Source organism: Entelurus aequoreus, linkage group LG05 (assembly GCF_033978785.1).
Source record: "Entelurus aequoreus isolate RoL-2023_Sb linkage group LG05, RoL_Eaeq_v1.1, whole genome shotgun sequence".
Taxonomy (NCBI): Eukaryota; Metazoa; Chordata; class Actinopteri; order Syngnathiformes; family Syngnathidae; genus Entelurus; species Entelurus aequoreus.
The window spans coordinates 50,373,513-50,392,260 of record NC_084735.1 but is presented as its reverse complement, the minus strand read 5'-3'; the positions used below and the strand labels follow the sequence as shown (position 1 = coordinate 50,392,260).

Genomic DNA, 18,748 nt, shown 5'->3' with positions numbered 1-18,748 from the left:
CGTCTACCACCAGGAGGCGGGAGTCATTTAATGACTCATATTTGACCCGGCGGAAGTGCCAAGCATGCGCTAATTATTTTGCGAAACGAGTTTGACCCGGCTGTAATTCTAGGCAGGCGAATACTATATTCCCGGCGGCAATCCAAGGAAATACGGTAGCTTATGTGGCTGTAGCTAACAGACTTCACTACAATTTATTATATTCATTAACAATTAGACAGCTAGTTAACGTTCAAAATGTATATTAGCCATGTTTAGAATTGTGTTTTTTTTATTTATTTAAAAAATCGCTCTTCATACAATCCAGCTAAGGCGGCTGTAGCTAGTAAACTACAATATCAAACCGGCAGTAAACCGACTTCACTACAATTTACTAGAGGTGGGAAACTTTGGGCACCTCACGATTCAAATACGATTCACAGGCTACGATTCGATCATACATCGATTATTTATGCATCTTTAATCGTTGTATTGTATACTTTAAATATATGATTATTATACATTAAAATGTATCATATTTCATGATTAATAATATTTATAAAAGGCCCATCCTTTGACTGCTGCGTCATTTCCTTTTTTCCCCCCGGATGTTAGTGCACACAACATAGATATGGAAGACTGGATACATGAGAACTGTGGCTGCCTGCTAAGCGAAAACATAAATAAATGTCCCTAGTTGGCGAGCAAGCATCTTTGTTTTATTTTCTTGCCTTCTAAAACAACAGAATGTTCAGACACCTTGCCACCAGTCGTCATAAACTTGCGGCTCATAGACATGTGTCGTTTATCTCATTCATATCTACGTCTGAATGTGTTAATGTCCAGCACTCTGTGGATATTATTGTCTCTCCTGGTTTATTAATTTATATGCCAATTTCCTCTTCTTAGCTGGTTACTCTCTGCTGTAACACGGTTGCAGTTAGACTTCTGTTGAAGTGTCCAAAGCATGTATTATTTTCTTGTATACCTAATTCACATTCAAGCTTGCTAGCATAGCTTGTCCTCTCCTTCTCCCTCCTCTGTGTGTGTCCGTGCTCGATCTGCATTGTAGAACTGTCTGTTTCACGTTATTTCATATATGTAAATGATTGATATTTGGACATTTGTTCATCGATTTAGCAAAGTCCACGTTCCAATCAGGTTGCATTGAAGAATCGATTTTTACAATTTTACAATTTACAATTTACTAAATGATTAAACAGCTAATTAACTTTTGAAATTCATTCATGTTTAGAATGTTGTTGTTTTTTATATTAAAATCACTCATCATACAAGCTTGCTTACACGGCTGAAGCTAGTAAACTACGATGTCAGGGCTGCCTAGTTTCAGAAAATGACAAGCGTTAGACTTTAGTGGCATGATACCTTTGGAAAAAAATGTGACCTTTTTCAACAATGATTTGGCCTGTTTTAACGTTGATTTATTCCTTAAGACTGATGTTCTCACCTCCATTAGTTCTCCCTGCACTGTGGCCTCCTAATGCTAGTCCTATTTGACAAGAAATTAGAAATGAAAATCATCTCCACTGTTTTCTCTGCTGGCTCTTCTGTCTCATCCTCTCCATCTGTGTTTTCAATTTGTGTCTCTTCCACATCTCCGTCCTCAATCTCTTCTGATCTCTTTTCATCTTCCAGTGTTGCCAACGCCTCAGTAAGGAAAGTAGCTTTTGGCTGTCATAAATGCTGCTAGATGACATCATTGACTTATTTGCATATTTGATTACAATGGACGCTGTAGGAGAAAGGAATAACGTGGTGGGAGTGAGTTAAAAAATGCAAATTATGATTAAAATTGTAAAATAATTTTCTTCTGTTGATTCTTAATTTAGTTGTATTTTTTTGTTTTACGTCATTAAATGTTAGAGTATCAAATTTGATCAGCTTGTGTTATTCAAAAACGAAAGAAATCGATTGACTGGCCATAATATAAACACCAGTTTTATTTTTATTAGAAGCGTGACAGTGATGAAATATTCACATTAATCTCACTCTGTAAACTAAGGCAGAAACAGCGGCAGCTTTGCACAGAGTGGATGTGCATCTCCTCTCTGCTCTGACTGGAATGGAACTTTATTGTCATTGCACTGGAAAGTACAACGAAATGTGTTTTCAGTACAAGTTGTCTAAAAGCAGACATTCAGTAGACAGGAGACCACCTGTGAGGAAAGGTTCGGCTGCCACTTGAACGTTGAGGACATTAGAGTGATGTCTCTTTCATGTCTCCAAAACATGCTGGGCGGTCCTGCTGCGGCCGACTCGAGTGGGGCGGCCTGGAGCGAGCCCCGCCGTGGTCTCCTGGGGGAGTTGGGCTCGTGAGGCGGGGCGGTCTTCCTGTCCGGCTCTGGGGGGGGTTCTAGGCTCCCCGTGGCAGGGTGTCCCATATTTCCGCCCGCGTGGGGTGTGGTCTCTCGCTGGCTTGGGGGGTGGCTGTCTCCTGCTTCTCCCCTGCCATGTCCTCTGCCGGGCACGTCTGTCTACGGCCTCCCGCTGGCATTTCAGGTGACACGGTGGGCCCGGTTCTGGGGGTCCTGTCGCTGGCCGGCCTGCCTGCTTTTTTTTGTAATTCAAGTTACCATTACATATATGTATTGTTGCATTTGAAACACTTGTACTGTTGATAATTGAGGTAATTACTATTATTATTCATTATCAATAGGGCTACTTTTATTGGTATTTGTATTGCTCCCTTTGTAGTATAATAATGTTCATTGTCTTTTCTGTGTTATTACTATCTACTTCACTAACTGCTTCTTTGCTATCACTTTTCGTATCATATTGTATTTGCTGATGTTGTTGTTGTTGTTGTTTTTGTTGTTGTCTTTCTGTCTTATCCCCCTTTCTCCCCGCAATTTCCCCCTATGTCTTCCTTTTTTTAAATTTCAAACATTAAATAAATCAATTTAATAAAGTCAAATACAAATAAGGCAACTAGAGAAGTATCCCACACTTATCTTTTATGAAGTAAATTTGTACAGCATATATGGGTATAATTTTCCTGAGTGGCTGGAAAAGACAAAAAAAAAAAAAAACTACCAAAATATATGGAAAATCATGGACTGCATTAATAGGGTGAACTTACAAAATCAGCAGGGGGTCAAATCATTACTTTCCCCCATTGTATGATCTGAGATACTGGAACTAGCTAAGGTTAAAGATCATAAGGATATTAGCATTTTGTCTGCGCTCTGCTGGTTGGTAACACATGTTTATTTCCATTCAAAAGACATGTTTCTAAAATTAAGAAATATCACATATATATCACAATGCATGTGTGTTCTGTGTGATTTTTTGTGGTTTTCTTTTTAGAGATTCAAACTCATGTTGGCTTTGACACTTAAATGCCCAGTAGGGGTGTCCAAAGTGCGGCCAGGGGCTCTTTTTTGGCCTGCAACTTGTTTTTATTGGTCCTCTGTATTGTACTGTACAATTAAAATGAATCAATTATTAATGGTATATAGCAGGGATTCTCAAGTTGTGGTACAGGTACCACTAGTAGTATGCAGGCTCTATCTAGTGGTATGCCAAACTATCACTTAATTAATTATTGTAATGTAAGAGATTTATTTTCCTACAGTCAAACACAGTGTTACTGTTCAAACTGTGTGTAATGTTACAATACACTTGCTAAATAAAACCTTTGCCTTGTTTTTAATGAATACTTAGGCCTACTATGATGCTACATTTTAATGTTGGTCATTATGGTGGTACTTGGAGAGCAAACTGTTTTCTGAGGTGGTACTTGGTGAAAAAAGTTTGAGAACCACTGCAATATAGTATTAATGACAGTCGTCCCTTATTTATCGCGGATAATTGATTCCAGGCCTGTCTGTGGTAAACACATTTCCACGAAGTATGATCATTATTAGTAAATCGAATATTTTTGTCGTTAAGAGGACAAAGAAAAGTTTAAGACCTTCTAAGTATGTTTTTTAACATAATTAGAGCCATCTGAACATGAAATAACACCCATATAGTCACCTTTACACTCAAATCACCCAATATACCGTAATTTCCGGACTATAAGCCGCACCTGACTATAAGCCGCACCAGCTAAATTTAGGGGAAAATACAGATTGCTCCATATATAAGCCGCACCCGACTATAAGCCGCAGGGTTTTGATGTGTAATTACCGTAGTATATAGGGCTTCCTGCTACCACGGAGGGGATTGTCGGGACAGAGATGACTGTTTGGGAACGCAAAGCGTCCCATTTATTAATAATAAATCTTTCAATCATTCAATCAAACTTTCACATCTTTGACATGGCGAACAGCATTCGTGCAGAGTACAAATAATACAACGGTGCAAAGTAATACAAAGTGCTCGCCTGTACGTTATCAAAATAACCAGCCTACCGGTATATGAAAAGTCAGTCTTTAATCATTGTGTCATCGTCTTCCTCCTGCGTACTAAAACCACCAAAATCCTCTTCTTCGGTGTCGGAGAAGAACAGGCCGTAAATAAGCCGCACCGTTGTATAAGCCGCAGGGACCAGAACGAGGGGAAAAAGTAGCGGCTTATAGTCCGGAAATTACGGTAGTAGCCTTGAGTGTATTCTACTGTAGATTACAGTACTACGACTATGTTGTTAGCATTCCATGTTGTTAGCATTGAATGTCCCGCATTGGCATTCCACATCGCTCACGCCAAAAGCTCACCAAAGCAGTCTTGTTCGCATTAAGTGGTGAACCAAAACTGATACATATTGTCTTGTCTTTCAATATCGTTCACGGCAAAGGCTCAGCAGTTTGGAGATGGGTTACTGATGAGGCAGGAGTTGGAGATAAAGTGCATCAGTTGTTCTGCCATAAATTGGTCAACCTAATCGTTGTGGTAAAGATAGCGCCAAGATCTCAATGTTGTTGTTAGCATAGTTCACACTTAACGCGGAAACTGAAGTCCCACTTGGTGAATATCTTTTATTGATCGCCACAGCATTATAATGGAAAATAGGACAAATAATGCAGATAGATGCAGACGTAAATACGACTTAATTTACGATCTATTTAGGCCAAAAATATATATAATTTTTTTAAGGAACATAAATAAATAAAAGTTGTGATGTAGTGATGCTGCAATATTAAAACGCAATGTGGTGAGGGACGACTATATACCAATAATTTGCTTTGTCACATTTAACACAAAACTATGATGTCTTATGTTTTGTTCATATTTTGATTGGTTTTAGCATCTTTATTGTACCGTATTTTTCGGACTATAAGGCACACTTAAAATCCTATTATTTTCCCAAAAATCGACAATACGCCTTATAACCTGGTGCACTTAATGTACGTATTAATTCTGGTTGTGCTTACCGACCTCGAAGCAATGGTGTAATGATAAGTGTGACCTGTAAATGGCATACATTTGTGTGGACTGCAGGTTGATTGACGCCTGTTCAATAAATGACGTTAGTAATTCACCGTAAGCAAGCAACACCAAAACTTTTATGTTTCATTGAGAATATAGAACATGACACACGGCGCTCAAAAATCTGTCAAAATGTTTTACATTTAAACTTCGCTAAGCTACAAAGCCACAACGCTTGATGGAACGCGGAGCATTACGGCTAATGCAGTCAGACGTACTGTGCTTTAATATTATGGTCTGGGTAAAATAACCCCAAAATGGCACTTGTTAGGAAACATGCTATCTGGCGTTTTGTTCCGCAATATTGGTACTTACTGTAGTGTATTTGGGATTTGCATAAGTTCCGAAAATTTGCACACGTCTGCCATTGTAATCCACACCGTAGTCAATAAGGTCCTTGTTTTTCTCTATCCTCTTGTTGTGGGGCATTCATCCTTTGCTGTTGCCTTTTTTAATATAAAGTAGCATATAGTTGTAACTTGATCTGTCAGTAGACTCGCTATGGAAGCCCTAAAAACTACCGGTACAACAAAGATGACAGGGAGAAGACGACCACAAAGCAGCTTGAAGATGGTCTGTAAAACATAGTCTATGCAACATTTTGACCAAAGAACCACTGTTACATGTTATGTAGACCACAAGGAAGTGTTTTAAATGTAGAAAAAAAATACGGTACAAAATGTATCAAATTTGTTCCCGTGTGCGGCCCTTGGTGGAATATGTTTGGACACCCCTAACTTCGAAGGCATACCTATGCCAAGTCAAACTGTTTACAATGATATAAAAATGTTGAAATGTGCGCTCGCAAGTATCAAATCCGGCGATCTGGGTTTGCTCCAAAATAAAAGTGTTGTTTGGCCAATTACTGTACCTACGCCATAAAGTTTTGAGCATGACCTCCTTTGTGGAAATAAAACACATTGTTGTCTTAAATAAATTGCTTCCTCCATGACAGGCTTTCCCACCCCTGAGGAGGAAGAGGCCAGGAGAATCTCTGAAATGGGAAAGCCCATTCTAGGAGAGCACAGCAGGATTGAGATCATTATAGAAGAGTCCTGTGAGTTTAAGGTGTGTAGGTGACTCAAGAACTACCTTGGCAATAAACCGACCTGTGTTATTTATGACAACAGTGCAACCCGTTTCAGTTGATGCTTTCAGTATGTCGACAACCAGTCAGTATGTCTGACAATCGCTGCTTTGTAAACAAGCCCCACCCACTCTGCCCCAATCTGTTTGTTCCCGGTCTTTAAGTTAAAAAGTTAAAGTACCACGGCTAGTCATTATGAAGAAGAGCTTCGTATGTCACCCAAAAGTGCAGATTCTAACCATTGGAATTATTTCCATAGTTTGAAAACATCCAGCGAGCCGCATTGAAATGTTAATTATAATGTGTTATGCCAAGGTATCCCAGTTAACTGCCTTTTTTATGCTATTTTGCAAGACCAAAGTCACGTTACTTCAAACTTGACGCCTCAATGGCTGGTTCTGAGACACGATCGGTTGCTTCGGCCTTAATTTACCGGAAGTGAGTCTAGCTTTTTGAAGCAGCAAAGTTTTCGACACTGATTTTTTCAGCGCTGAATTTTTTACACTGAATGTTTTTACACTTTTAAGTTTTATACCAGGGGTCCCCAAACTTTTTGACTCCGGGGCCGCATTGGGGTAAAACAATTTGGCTGGGGGCCAATTTATTTTATTGTTTATATATACTGTATATATATATACAGTATATATATATATATATATATATATATATATATATATATATATATATATATATATATATATATACATATATATATATATATATATATATATACATATATATATATATTATGTGTGTGTGTGTGTGTGTGTGTGTGTGTGTGTGTGTGTGTGTGTGTGTGTAAATGTGTATATGTGTGTCTATATATGTATATGTCTATGTATATGTCCATGTATATATATATGTAAATGTGTATGTGTATATATGTATATATATACACTACCGATCAAAAGTTTGGGGTACCCCAAACAATTTTGTGGAATAGCCTTCCTTTCTAAGAACAAGAATAGACTGTTGAGTTTCAGATGAAAGTTCTCTTTTTCTGGCCATTTTGAGCGTTTAATTGACCCCACACGTGATGCTCCAGAAACTCAATCTGCTCAAAGGAAGGTCAGTTTTGTAGCTTCTGTAACGAGCTAAACTGTTTTCAGATGTGTGAACGTGATTGCACAAGGATTTTCTAATCATCAATTAGCCTTCTGAGTCAATGAGCAAACACATTGTACCATTAGAACACTGGAGTAATAGTTGCTGGAAATGGGCCTCTATACACCTATGTAGATATTGCACCAAAAACCAGACATTTGCAGCTAGAATAGTCATTTACCACATTAGCAATGTATAGAGTGTATTTCTTTAAAGTTAAGACTAGTTTAAAGTTATCTTCATTGAAAAGTACAGTGCTTTTCCTTAAAAAATAAGGACATTTCAATGTGACCCCAAACTTTTGAACGGTAGTGTACGTATATGTGTATATATGTATATATATATATATGTATTTAAATTTTCCTGAGGGAACTCTCCTGAAGGAATCAATAAAGTACTATCTATCTATCTATGTGTCTATATGTGTCTATATATATATATATATATATATATATATATATATATATATATATATATATATATATATATATATATATATATATATATATATATATACAGTATATGTATTAATACATATATATTCCTCGCGCACTAATTGACTTAAAGAGCGCACTTGCTGCATGTCACGTTATCGATGGTAAAATGCATTTTTAGACAATATGATTTGCCTGAGTGGCTAGGAGACGGTAGAAAATGGACTAGTAAGGACAAATTAAAAAAATAATAATAATAAAAAAAAATAAAAACTTTTTTTAAATTTTTTTTTTAACTTGGGACTTCCCGTGGGCCTGCTTTTGGACGGTGGGGGGCCATATCCGGCCCGCGGGCCGTAGTTTGGGGACCCCTGTTTTATACACTTGATTTTTTTTTACACTGCATTTTTTAACACACGCTGAGTAGTACTGGTTTCAATCCCGGGCTCGGGATCTTTCTGTGTGGCGTTTGCATGTTCTCCCTGTGAAGTGTGGGTTCCCTCCGGGTACTCCGGCTTCCTCCCACCTCCAAAGACATGCACCTGGGGATAAGTTGATTGGAAACACTAAATGGTCCCTAGTGTGTGAATGTGAGTGTGAATGTTGTCTGTCTATCTGTGTTGGCCCTGTGATGAGGTGGCGACTTGTCCAGGGTGTACCCCGCCTTCCGCCCGAATGCAGCTGAGATAGGCTCCAGCACCCCCCGTGACCCCAAAAGGGACAAGCGGTAGAAAATGGATGGATGGATGTTTTCTAACAAAAAATTTTCAATTAAATTGTCAGAATAATTTGATGTAAAAAAAATTCAGTTCACAAAATTCAAATACAAAAAATTCAGTTACATGAATTCAGTGTCAAAAAAACTTTTGTAATAAAGACACAAATTAAACTCCATAATAATAGCTCCAGTTCATGTCTTCACCGCAACAGCCAGGAACGACAAATGTCAACGTGCAATGACTAAGTTTGTGGTCAAAAGCCTGCAACAATTTGCCACATCCTTCGGTAGGTGAATGTTCAATTATAGTCATAGAAAAGATGCACTTTTTCCTCCAACCACATTTTCACCCCGTCATTATATTATACAGGTCGAACTCATTACATTAGAATATTGTGTAAAAGTCCATTCATGTCAGCAATTCAAATTCAAATATTAATTGATATGGTATAAACTCATTACATGCAAAGTGAGATATGTCAAGCCTTTATTTAGTATAATTTTGATCATGGGTTACAGTTTAAATTTAAAAAAACAATTTTTTCAATTCAATGTCTTCATAAGCTGTAAGCCAGTGGTTCTCAAACTTTTTTCAACAAGTACCACCTCTAATAAAAACCTGGCTATCCAAGTACCACCATAACGACAGCAATAAAATAAAGTTGCGTTGTAGGCCTAACTGTTCATTAAAAGCAAGGTCTTATTTAATAGTATATTTTGCCTATGTAACATTATACAGAGTTTGAATAGTAAAAAATTTTTTAAAATAGGAAAGTAAAATATTGTACTTTAACCAAGTAATTTTTTGGCATAACCCTAGATGGAGCCCATGTACCACAGTTTGAGAATCCCTGCTGTAAGCAATAAATATCAACATTATATCAGAAGAAAGCTTGAAATAGCTCATGCTGCATGTTATGAGCCTATGTCATATTAGTTTCACCTTGTAAATCTAAACAAACCTTTGCACGGTACATTTTCTAGATAGATGACATCCATCCATCCATTTTCTACCGCTTGTCCCTTTTTGGGGTCGCGGGGGGTGCTGGAGCCTATCTCAGCTGCATTCGGGCAGAAGGCGGGGGACACCCTGGACAAGTCGCCACCTCATCGACAGCGATTCTTAAAAGTTTTAAAGATGTTACGAAATGTTACATTCTCGTGTAGTTTCAACATACAGTGTGTTTTCTTTTGTTAAATTCTGCAAGTTTTTTTTTCAAAAGTTTTTTTCTATGCCATGTGCTTTTTAAGACCTCACTGTTATATTAGCTCCAAACTAAACACAATTGATGCAAATCCATCTTTTTGTTATCTTTTTTTCCAAATAAGAATCGATAATAGAACCGATAAATAACCAAATCGTAAAGCAGAATCTGAGGTGGAATTGGAACCTAAAAAATCGTATTAATTTCCATTCTGAGGGGTAACGGTACGCCGTAATCATGGTTCGGTACAAACTTCGGTTTTAAGGTCCCGTTTTAGTTCAAAGAACAATCTGTAAAACATCAGTTTTACTGCTAGCTTTTGTGTAAACAGTTGTAATTATTTTTTATGACAAACGTACAAAACTGCCAACTTCTGGCAGGTAATTCTCTATAAAAGCATATTTTTTAAATTACATAAAAATGGATAGATGGATATTTGTGTACACCAGGAGTGTCCAAACTTTTTTCACTGATACATAACAATTTAAATTTAAAACATTTCATACATTAAAGATACTAAAAGCAATCCGATCAATATTTGCTAATCTTGCCGAACAAAACAGCAGCGTCTTAGTTTTGTTGTATAGATCAGTGGTCCCCAACCACCGGGCCGCGGCCCGGTACCTAGAAAAACACATTTTATACATTATATATCAATGTAGATCAATACAGTCTGCAGGGATACAGCCCGTAAGCACACATGATTGTATTTCTTTATAAAAAATAAAAAAAACATTTTTATTTTTTTTATTTCGCCCCCCCCCGGTCCGTGGGACAAATTTTCAAGCGTTGACCGGTCCGCAGCTACAAAAAGGTTGGGGACCACTGGTATAGATGACAATAATAAGTAGTGGAATACATAATCATTACTGCTGTCAAATAATTATTTTTTGTAAACAGATTCAAAACACTTTTGATTTTGGATTAATCATTATTAATCACAGTTGCTACAAAAGCCTTTCTTAGTTTGTTTGTGTTACTTTTGTTGACAACATTACTGTGTGTGTACTGTTTGCCGTCCACTGATGTACTATTAGCGTTCTTGCGAGCGGCACCTTTAAAGACATGTTTTGGTTTTAGCTGGTATTTGAAACGTGTGCTGCGATAAGAAAATTAATCGTTGCAACATATGAAAATGATTTACATTTTCTCCATAGTCCAATCGGGGTGTATTTTAAAGCGAAATTTGCCACCAGTCAGGGTCTACCTATTCATCCTTTGCACTGGTATGCAATGACCTGATCACTGACCGTATAACAACGTGCTCCGCCTTTTAGGTAACCATCCACAGTTAAGGTAAGGAAGCATGTGCGGTTAGATTAAATCGTATGATCAATCTGCGTTTATACATGATTAATGCAATGTTTTTTGTGATTAATCACATTTACTACCAATTTAAATTAGACAGCTCTAATAATAATATATATCCGTTTATCATATAATCAATTAAGAAGCGGTGGGTTGAATATGGCCGCCATTTTGTACACTCCTGGGGCCGTACTTATCAAGCTTCTTAGAATTACTCCTAAGAAGTCTGCTAAGAGTTGACTTAAGAGTAAATAAATTCTTCGCTGAAAGCTGCACTTAAAAGTTAGTTATCAAGCGTCTTACTCACACTTTCAGCGAAGTGTAGGACTGAATCTTAAGTGTCACACTCAGAGCTGAATTACGACATTACTATGTGCCGTAAACGGAATTTTAGGTGACGTCATTTCTGTGTCCATAGAAATGACCAATCACGGAAGGGAATCCGTTGTCTAAGAATAAAGAAATATCTTGGAAATATTTAAGTGGACAATGGGAGTGTATATTTTGACAATAAACTGCAAAATAATACAAAACAAACTAGTCCCCGCCGGCACTCACGCTACCGCTCCCTCTCTTCTATCGCCCACACACTCACTGACGTCACTCACCTCACGGCCACACACATACGCTACTGTCATAAAATTTTCTTTCCAATTCATTAATTAGGCAACTAATTTGAAACTGGTGTGAGTGGCTCTATATATACTAGCCCACTGCAGACACATGCAGAAATCAACAAGGAATGGAAAAGTATTAAATCTATGACAAAAATAATATCCGCTCTGTCTAAACGATACCGTTTGATCAGCTGCTCGTCATCAAAAAAAAAACAACATTGTTCCGTTCCCTGAACGTTTGCGCACGTCTCTCTCGCCTCAGTGCCATCCCCTGCTGGCAACTCCTAACCACTTAAGACACCTCTGAAGGTCTCTTAAATATCGTGGAGAGTAGGAGTGATTCTTAGACTTAAGAACGTTGATAAAAAGCTTTTATTCTTAAGTTTGAGAGTAGGACTAAATTTTGCAAATTCTCAGGACTTAAGTGTAAAATGGCACTCTAAGAAGCTTGATAAGTACGGCCCCTGGTTGACAAGGTTTCTTTTTTGTAAAGTGTATTTATGAAACAATTTGAATATTTTTTATTTTTAGTAAATAAACATTTCTTATTGGCGGAAGCGCAGCAGTAATTGTTCCAGCTTGTAGCCCCATTCCCTATCACAACGCAACAATGGCAGCACACTGCTTCCATCTTTGTCACCGGAAAAGACCAAGTGTTTCAAAACAGGAGACTTTAATGACAGATGAGTGTTTTCAAGATTTGGCTTCTCCTTGGGATGATCGCTAGCCCTGACTCCTGCCCAAAAGGCGAGGCTGAATTGTATTCATGTGACAAAATTAGTTATCTGCCTTGCCGAACCGAAAGTTCTCAAACCAAAAAATACAATACCGTGCACTGTTACACCCCTTGTTCGTATGTTTTTAAAAATTATTTTATTTATTTAATCGCACGATATAAACAATACAAAAGGTAACATTGTTAAAATACATACAGACAAGAAATGAGTAATAAGAAATACGTAATAAGAAATAAGTGAAGGTGAGAAAAGAAACCCAAAAATGGCTTATGCAAGGTTCTCACCTAAAGCAGTAAATTAACAAACAAAATTAAACATAGTATTTAAAAAATAAGACAACAACAAGTAGTCTACCTTGTGTGGATTGAGTCTGTGTGTGTGTGTGAGTGTGTGTGTGTGTGTGTGTGTGTGCGTGCGTGCGTGCGTGTGTGCGCGTGCGTGCGTGAGGAAGTATAGGGCTACATTATAAGGAAGAAACAAATGGAGAATGTTGATTCATCAGGCTGGCCCTTAATCTATGTTTAACGTTAGTGAGTGAAGAGGAGGAGTTTGCAATACATAGGTGAGTATTCCAGCATAAATAACCTTTGTGTTTAATGGAAAACTGCCTAAGAGTGAAACAGCCAAATATAGGACGGAGATTATCAGGTTGTCTGGTATTATCATCATGAACTTACGAATTGGTTTTAAAATAATCTTTGAAAGTTTTCATTATTAACCTGGCAACTTTTCACACAGACTCCCAATGGAGTGCTCGATCAGGTACAGTTTCAGCGGCATGCTGTGTGTTCTGGAAAAGTTCCTGTTTTGTTTTCTTATTATACTGTACATCTCTAGATAAACAGCAAATGCTGTTTATTAATTTCTTCTTTTTTCTTATTCATGCACAACCTGCATTTTAAGATGCACCAAGTCAAGAGCTTCTTTTACACAGTCGACACAAGCATTGTGCACATGTTAGGGGTGTCCTAATACACATTTTTAATATCCGATTCAATACCGACATTGGAGCCTTGAGTATTGGCCGATACTGATATTGATCCAATACAATATTAGCACAAATTGTACATGCTTTTATTGTTTTGTAGTGTGAAACGTTAGAAAATGTTTATTCAAGTGAAATTAGTCAAACGGAGAACAATGGTAAGTATGAAAAACACTAACATAGTTATTATTAACTCTCCGGAATGGGATTATACTGTCTTTAAATTAAAGTGGAGTTGTAATTGTTTTTTGTCGACACCAAGTGGCCACAATAATTCATTAAGTTAAACTTATGAAACAGTAAGTTGAATGATGCTGCTGTCCAGTTTGCAGTAAGCGTGCTGCAGGACGGTTTTTTATCAGAGTTTAGATGTAAACTAATGTTTTTTTGCTGACATCGCATCAATATAAATATTGGATCGGGGCACCCTTAAATCATGTTGCTTCCGTTTCTGTGTATACTGCACAAAAACGTAAAAAAAACCATAATAATACTGTAAAAAGAGACAGTCACTGCACTGTTTCAGTGTCTATGCAAGTGTGACAGAATGGTTGAGCAGCTAATTTGAAACCCTGATGGCAATGACCCGCCTGCATTATACATGACAGGATTATTGTTACAGCAATGTTGTGTAATCTCTGTGGAAAAGAAGCAAGTGTTTGTGCTCAATCTGGAACTATGGATTCATAGTTGTCCGCCCTTCTCAGTGTCTGTTAGAAAAGATTTTGCATGGACCAAACACAAGTCATAGTTTGTTTGGATTAGTAGTTTTCAACTGGTTTGGCTGCAGACCCACATCACCCCTTTTGGAAAAATGTTTAAGCTCAAATTTGTCAAATAACTTATATTTACTGGAAAAAGTGCATTGTTTAAATTTAAAGTATTTGACTTCGTACTAGATAACACACATTTTCATCCAAAAGCACATAAAGGTTTTCTACTCTGTGCTCCTTAACGTTCCATTTCAGAGCCTTAACTTGGTAATACTGTAAAAGTAAACTGTAAAACATAAAACATGTCAATTATAACTCAAAATAAAAATTGTTTTACTTCGACATGAACAAAATATACTAAAAAAAATGCACTTCAACAAAATGCGCTAGTGTGAAGGCATATTTTACATTGAAATTCCATCGATGTGCTTGCAATTAGCATTAGCGATTTTACATGGCTATTTCAAAGACTCCCAAATTTAACAATTAAATAGAAGACTAAGACGTACATTCTACTGAAAGAAAAACTGCATTTTTTAATTTTTGCGTCTACCACAAGAAGGCTGACATTGCAGGTAATGGGGTTTCATCTATTCTGTCGATAAAGCCTTTTTTTAAAAACCCATCACAAAACCGCCAAAGTTTCATACACATGCTGTAAGTATGGATGTAATGTAGTAACAGGCGCATTTTGTCATTTTAAGCATTACTCAAACTTCTTTAAGTAATGCACAGAGCGCATAGCAATGGACGTTACGTCCTAAATTCAGAATAATTATCCCTCCTCAAAAAAAACTATGCTAGGAGCAAATAAATATTTTGCTGAATTTTTTAAGCAATGTTAAGAAGTTGAGAGCCAGTATTCACTGCTGTAGAATGTTCACATAGCATGTGGAATGTCAAAGTTGACCAACTTCTCACCTTATGGCCACAACCTCTACTTTATACGTGTGAGGCATAATTCATAACTTAGCATTAACTTCTACAAGAGCAGTTCAGGTGGCTAGCATTACCTCTTGCTAATAGAAAGTAGTTCCTCGCTCTTAGCTCTTACAAAAACAATTGTGTTATAGCTTAGGTAAATATGCAGGTCACAGCATTTAAATGGAGCATTGTTGGTGGTTTTTAGATGTTTTTTCAGAGGCATTTATAGAATGGAAAGAGGAATCCCTATTACCAGGTTTTTTAGAATGCACAGAAAAGGCAAAGATGAGTGTTATTGTTATTGTAAATTGTGAATGGGCAAAATCCCCCTCAAAAGTGCTGTTTTTCTTTAAACAGCTGATATAACAAGCATAAAATATTTGTTTAAGGCTCAACAAATGATAGGACTGGCACATTCAACATCTTAATGGCAGTACTACGACTTCTTTGACAGTAGGTTTCAAATAGCACTACAAAAGCTAATTAAAGAGAAATAGACAACATCCCACCACATTAAAAAATCCTCTTCAGAACAAAAGTATTTTATTTTGAAGAGGAGTTTTACAATGTATTTTAGTATATTTTCTTATATTTTTTGTACAGGCAAATATCTGATTCGCCCACTTTTGTGTTTCGAATGTTCATGTGATTTGGTAATGATCTTTTTTTACTCAAATGTTATGTCATTGAATATGTATATGCATTGAAAAATTAAACATCATATGAATTAAATTTTAACAGCAGGTGGCAGTAATGTAAAGAGTAAGGGGCGTGGTCACTGTCACAATTCAAAATACATATTACAACTAACAAAACAACACAAACTCACATTGTGCTGCGTAATATGCGTCTCTTAGTGCAAATGTTGTTGTTCAAATACCAAATAAGTACAGGGAAACCATTGCTCATTTTTCAATGAAATATTTTTTACAATCATCGAACCATCTTGTGACTTTACCTTTAATTTGTTGATCATAAATATAATCAGAATAAAACACAAGAAAAAGAGACAAAACATACAATTTAACACTATATACATACAACAATATAAGACAACCAACAAACATCAACATCAACAAAATAATATTGGTGGCAATTCCTTGTTATTAAGCAAAATCAAATCTATAGTGCAATGTAAGTAAATAAAAGCAACAACTTATATTGGTTCTTATTTATATCCTTTAGTTTTTCTCCCCCCAAATTCTGTCTGTGTCCAAGATCTTATTGTCTGAGTTTGTAAACAATATGTGAATGTAACAATTTGAATATCCTAACAACACACTGATTTTTATGAAAAATAAACTTAGACTGAAAAATATAGATCACATCAGGGTGGTATAGCTCGATTGGTAGAGTGGCCGTGCCAGCAACTTGATGGTTGCAGGTTCGATTCCCGCTTCCGCCATCCTAGTCACTGCCGTTGTGTCCTTGGGCAAGACACTTTACCCACCTGCTCCCAGTGCCACCCACACTGGTTTAAATGTAACTTAGATATTGGGTTTCACTATGTAAAGCGCTTTGAGTCACTAGAGAAAAAGCGCTATATAAATATAATTCACTTCACTTCATCACCATAGTATGGATTGATACTGATACTCCCCTTGTTATCGATACTCTTGATATTTGAATTGATTCGCCCATCTCTACTTTTTTGTATTATTTTTATGGCTGGTAATGTTTCTTCTTCTTCACTTAAATACGGTAGTACAATATGATATTATTGTAGTAGAAGTTTGCAGTAGTATACAACAGTACTGCTGTTTGTATTAGCTACATTAAAAATATGGAATATGATGCAGTGCAGTTGAATGACACTGCAAACTACAACCACAATAATAAACATTTTGTTAAACTCATACCTTTCTAGCAGTATCAATCCAAATTGCAGTTTTTTACTTTTGATACATTGTCCAAATCAGTTCTTCCAAACAATTATGGTTAGGGTTAAGACAGCAACATTAAGGGATAGCCGGTAGGATACTACGTGGTCATCTGTGGCCACACCTTTAAAACATAGTTTGATTGATTTAGCAGTTAATACGTGTGTTGTATACATACAGTAATATTTTATTTCCAGTGGTTGTTTTGCAACAGATTTCTCAAAAAAAGATGCTGATACCGACGTGATCATGATATTCATCTCTCTGTTTTTTATTTAACCCGACAGATGACTGTGGATAAACTCATAAAGGACACAAATCTGGCTGTTGTGATTGGCTCCCATTCATGGAGGGAGCAGTTCATTGAAGCAGTGACCGTCAGTGCAGGTGAGTCACTAATACACACCTGGATAAAACTGTCGGTACCCTTCTGTGAACTAAAGGAAAAATTCACAATGGTCAATGAAATAACTGCAAACCAACAAACGTACGATTTTTTTTTTTAATGCAGTGGTACCTCGTTAGTTATCTGAGTTGTGCAATGTTTCCCATAAGAAATAAATCCCATTTTATATAGAATAACGATGATGAATGAAATGTATAAATGCACATTTACCAACACTTTTACCTTTATTGAAGACTCTTAGTGGAGAATAAGCAGAGAGGGAAGAGGGCAGGGTAGAGCCACATGGATGCTATCTTGGAGTTTTTTCTCATATCTAATAGTGTGTCTCACCATTTGTATCAAAGTGCTGGCCCCCACAACTTTATTTGGCCCCATGGTAGTTTATTTTGCACTTGATTAAATAAAAGTACAAAGACTCACCATCCAACCAAAAGTCACCAACCCATGCTATTCCATGTTTGGACACTCGATACCGTGGAATGATACCCTGCCAAACGGATTAGTTTGTTAGCCGCAATGTTTGGCAGTACAATAATCAAAATGATATACAAAAATCGCGGGGGAAAGTTTGGTGAAAATTGGCGTTGAAAACCAAATTTTGTAAAAAGTTAGGTGAATGAAAATTGAGGTCAAGTGGAATTTGCAAAAATAAATATTTACACCAATGACATGTGCTGAGGTGTGTGGGTGGTGATGCGTTAATGCCTTATTTTACATTTTAAATTAATGTGCTCTAATTAAAGTGCCAGTAGAATGGAAAACAAGTTGCCTCTATATTGACGTTATTCATATACATCTGATTTATAACACCGATTTTTGAAGACTTTCGGAGCAGAATATTCTTTTGAAATTGAGGCATTTTGTGATGTTTAAACGGTATTTTCACATACTTTGCCGATTGGAAGTACAATTGGTAATAGTTTAATGCATACAATATTGAAACACAATTGAGCATATAAAGTCAACTTGTTTTTCCATACTACTGGTACTTTAATGTTGATTTGCTCATTGAGAAAAAGAACCCAAAAAATAATAATTTAGTTTCATAAAAATGTTGTTTTCAAATACTTCTTAGTCTCATTTATTTGGTTTTAATAACATTTAAATATATTTGTGTTCTTACCTTTTTTATTTATCTGAAGTACATGCCTATCCTTCTCCAGAAAAACGTATTTTGTTAGGAAAGTATGCTCGCCTTAAGTTTTGTCAGAAAGTCCAGTTTGGAGGAGTTTTTGAATTTAGATTTATAATCCTTCATTT

General features: G+C 36.6%; 1 protein-coding gene across 3 annotated transcripts in view; it reads left to right on the top strand.

Annotated features, from left to right (window-relative positions):
- Positions 1-18,748, top strand: part of slc8a2a (solute carrier family 8 member 2a) — a 124,143-nt gene that overhangs the window by 94,091 nt on the left and 11,304 nt on the right. For 2 of the 3 annotated variants that reach the window (XM_062048314.1, XM_062048311.1), the window contains 3 exons: positions 6,326-6,438; positions 13,319-13,342; positions 17,370-17,469. In XM_062048314.1, coding sequence (XP_061904298.1) covers positions 6,326-6,438; positions 13,319-13,342; positions 17,370-17,469 — 237 coding nt within the window. The remainder of the gene's footprint in view (positions 1-6,325; positions 6,439-13,318; positions 13,343-17,369; positions 17,470-18,748) is intronic. The other variant, XM_062048312.1, reaches the window with a different exon arrangement.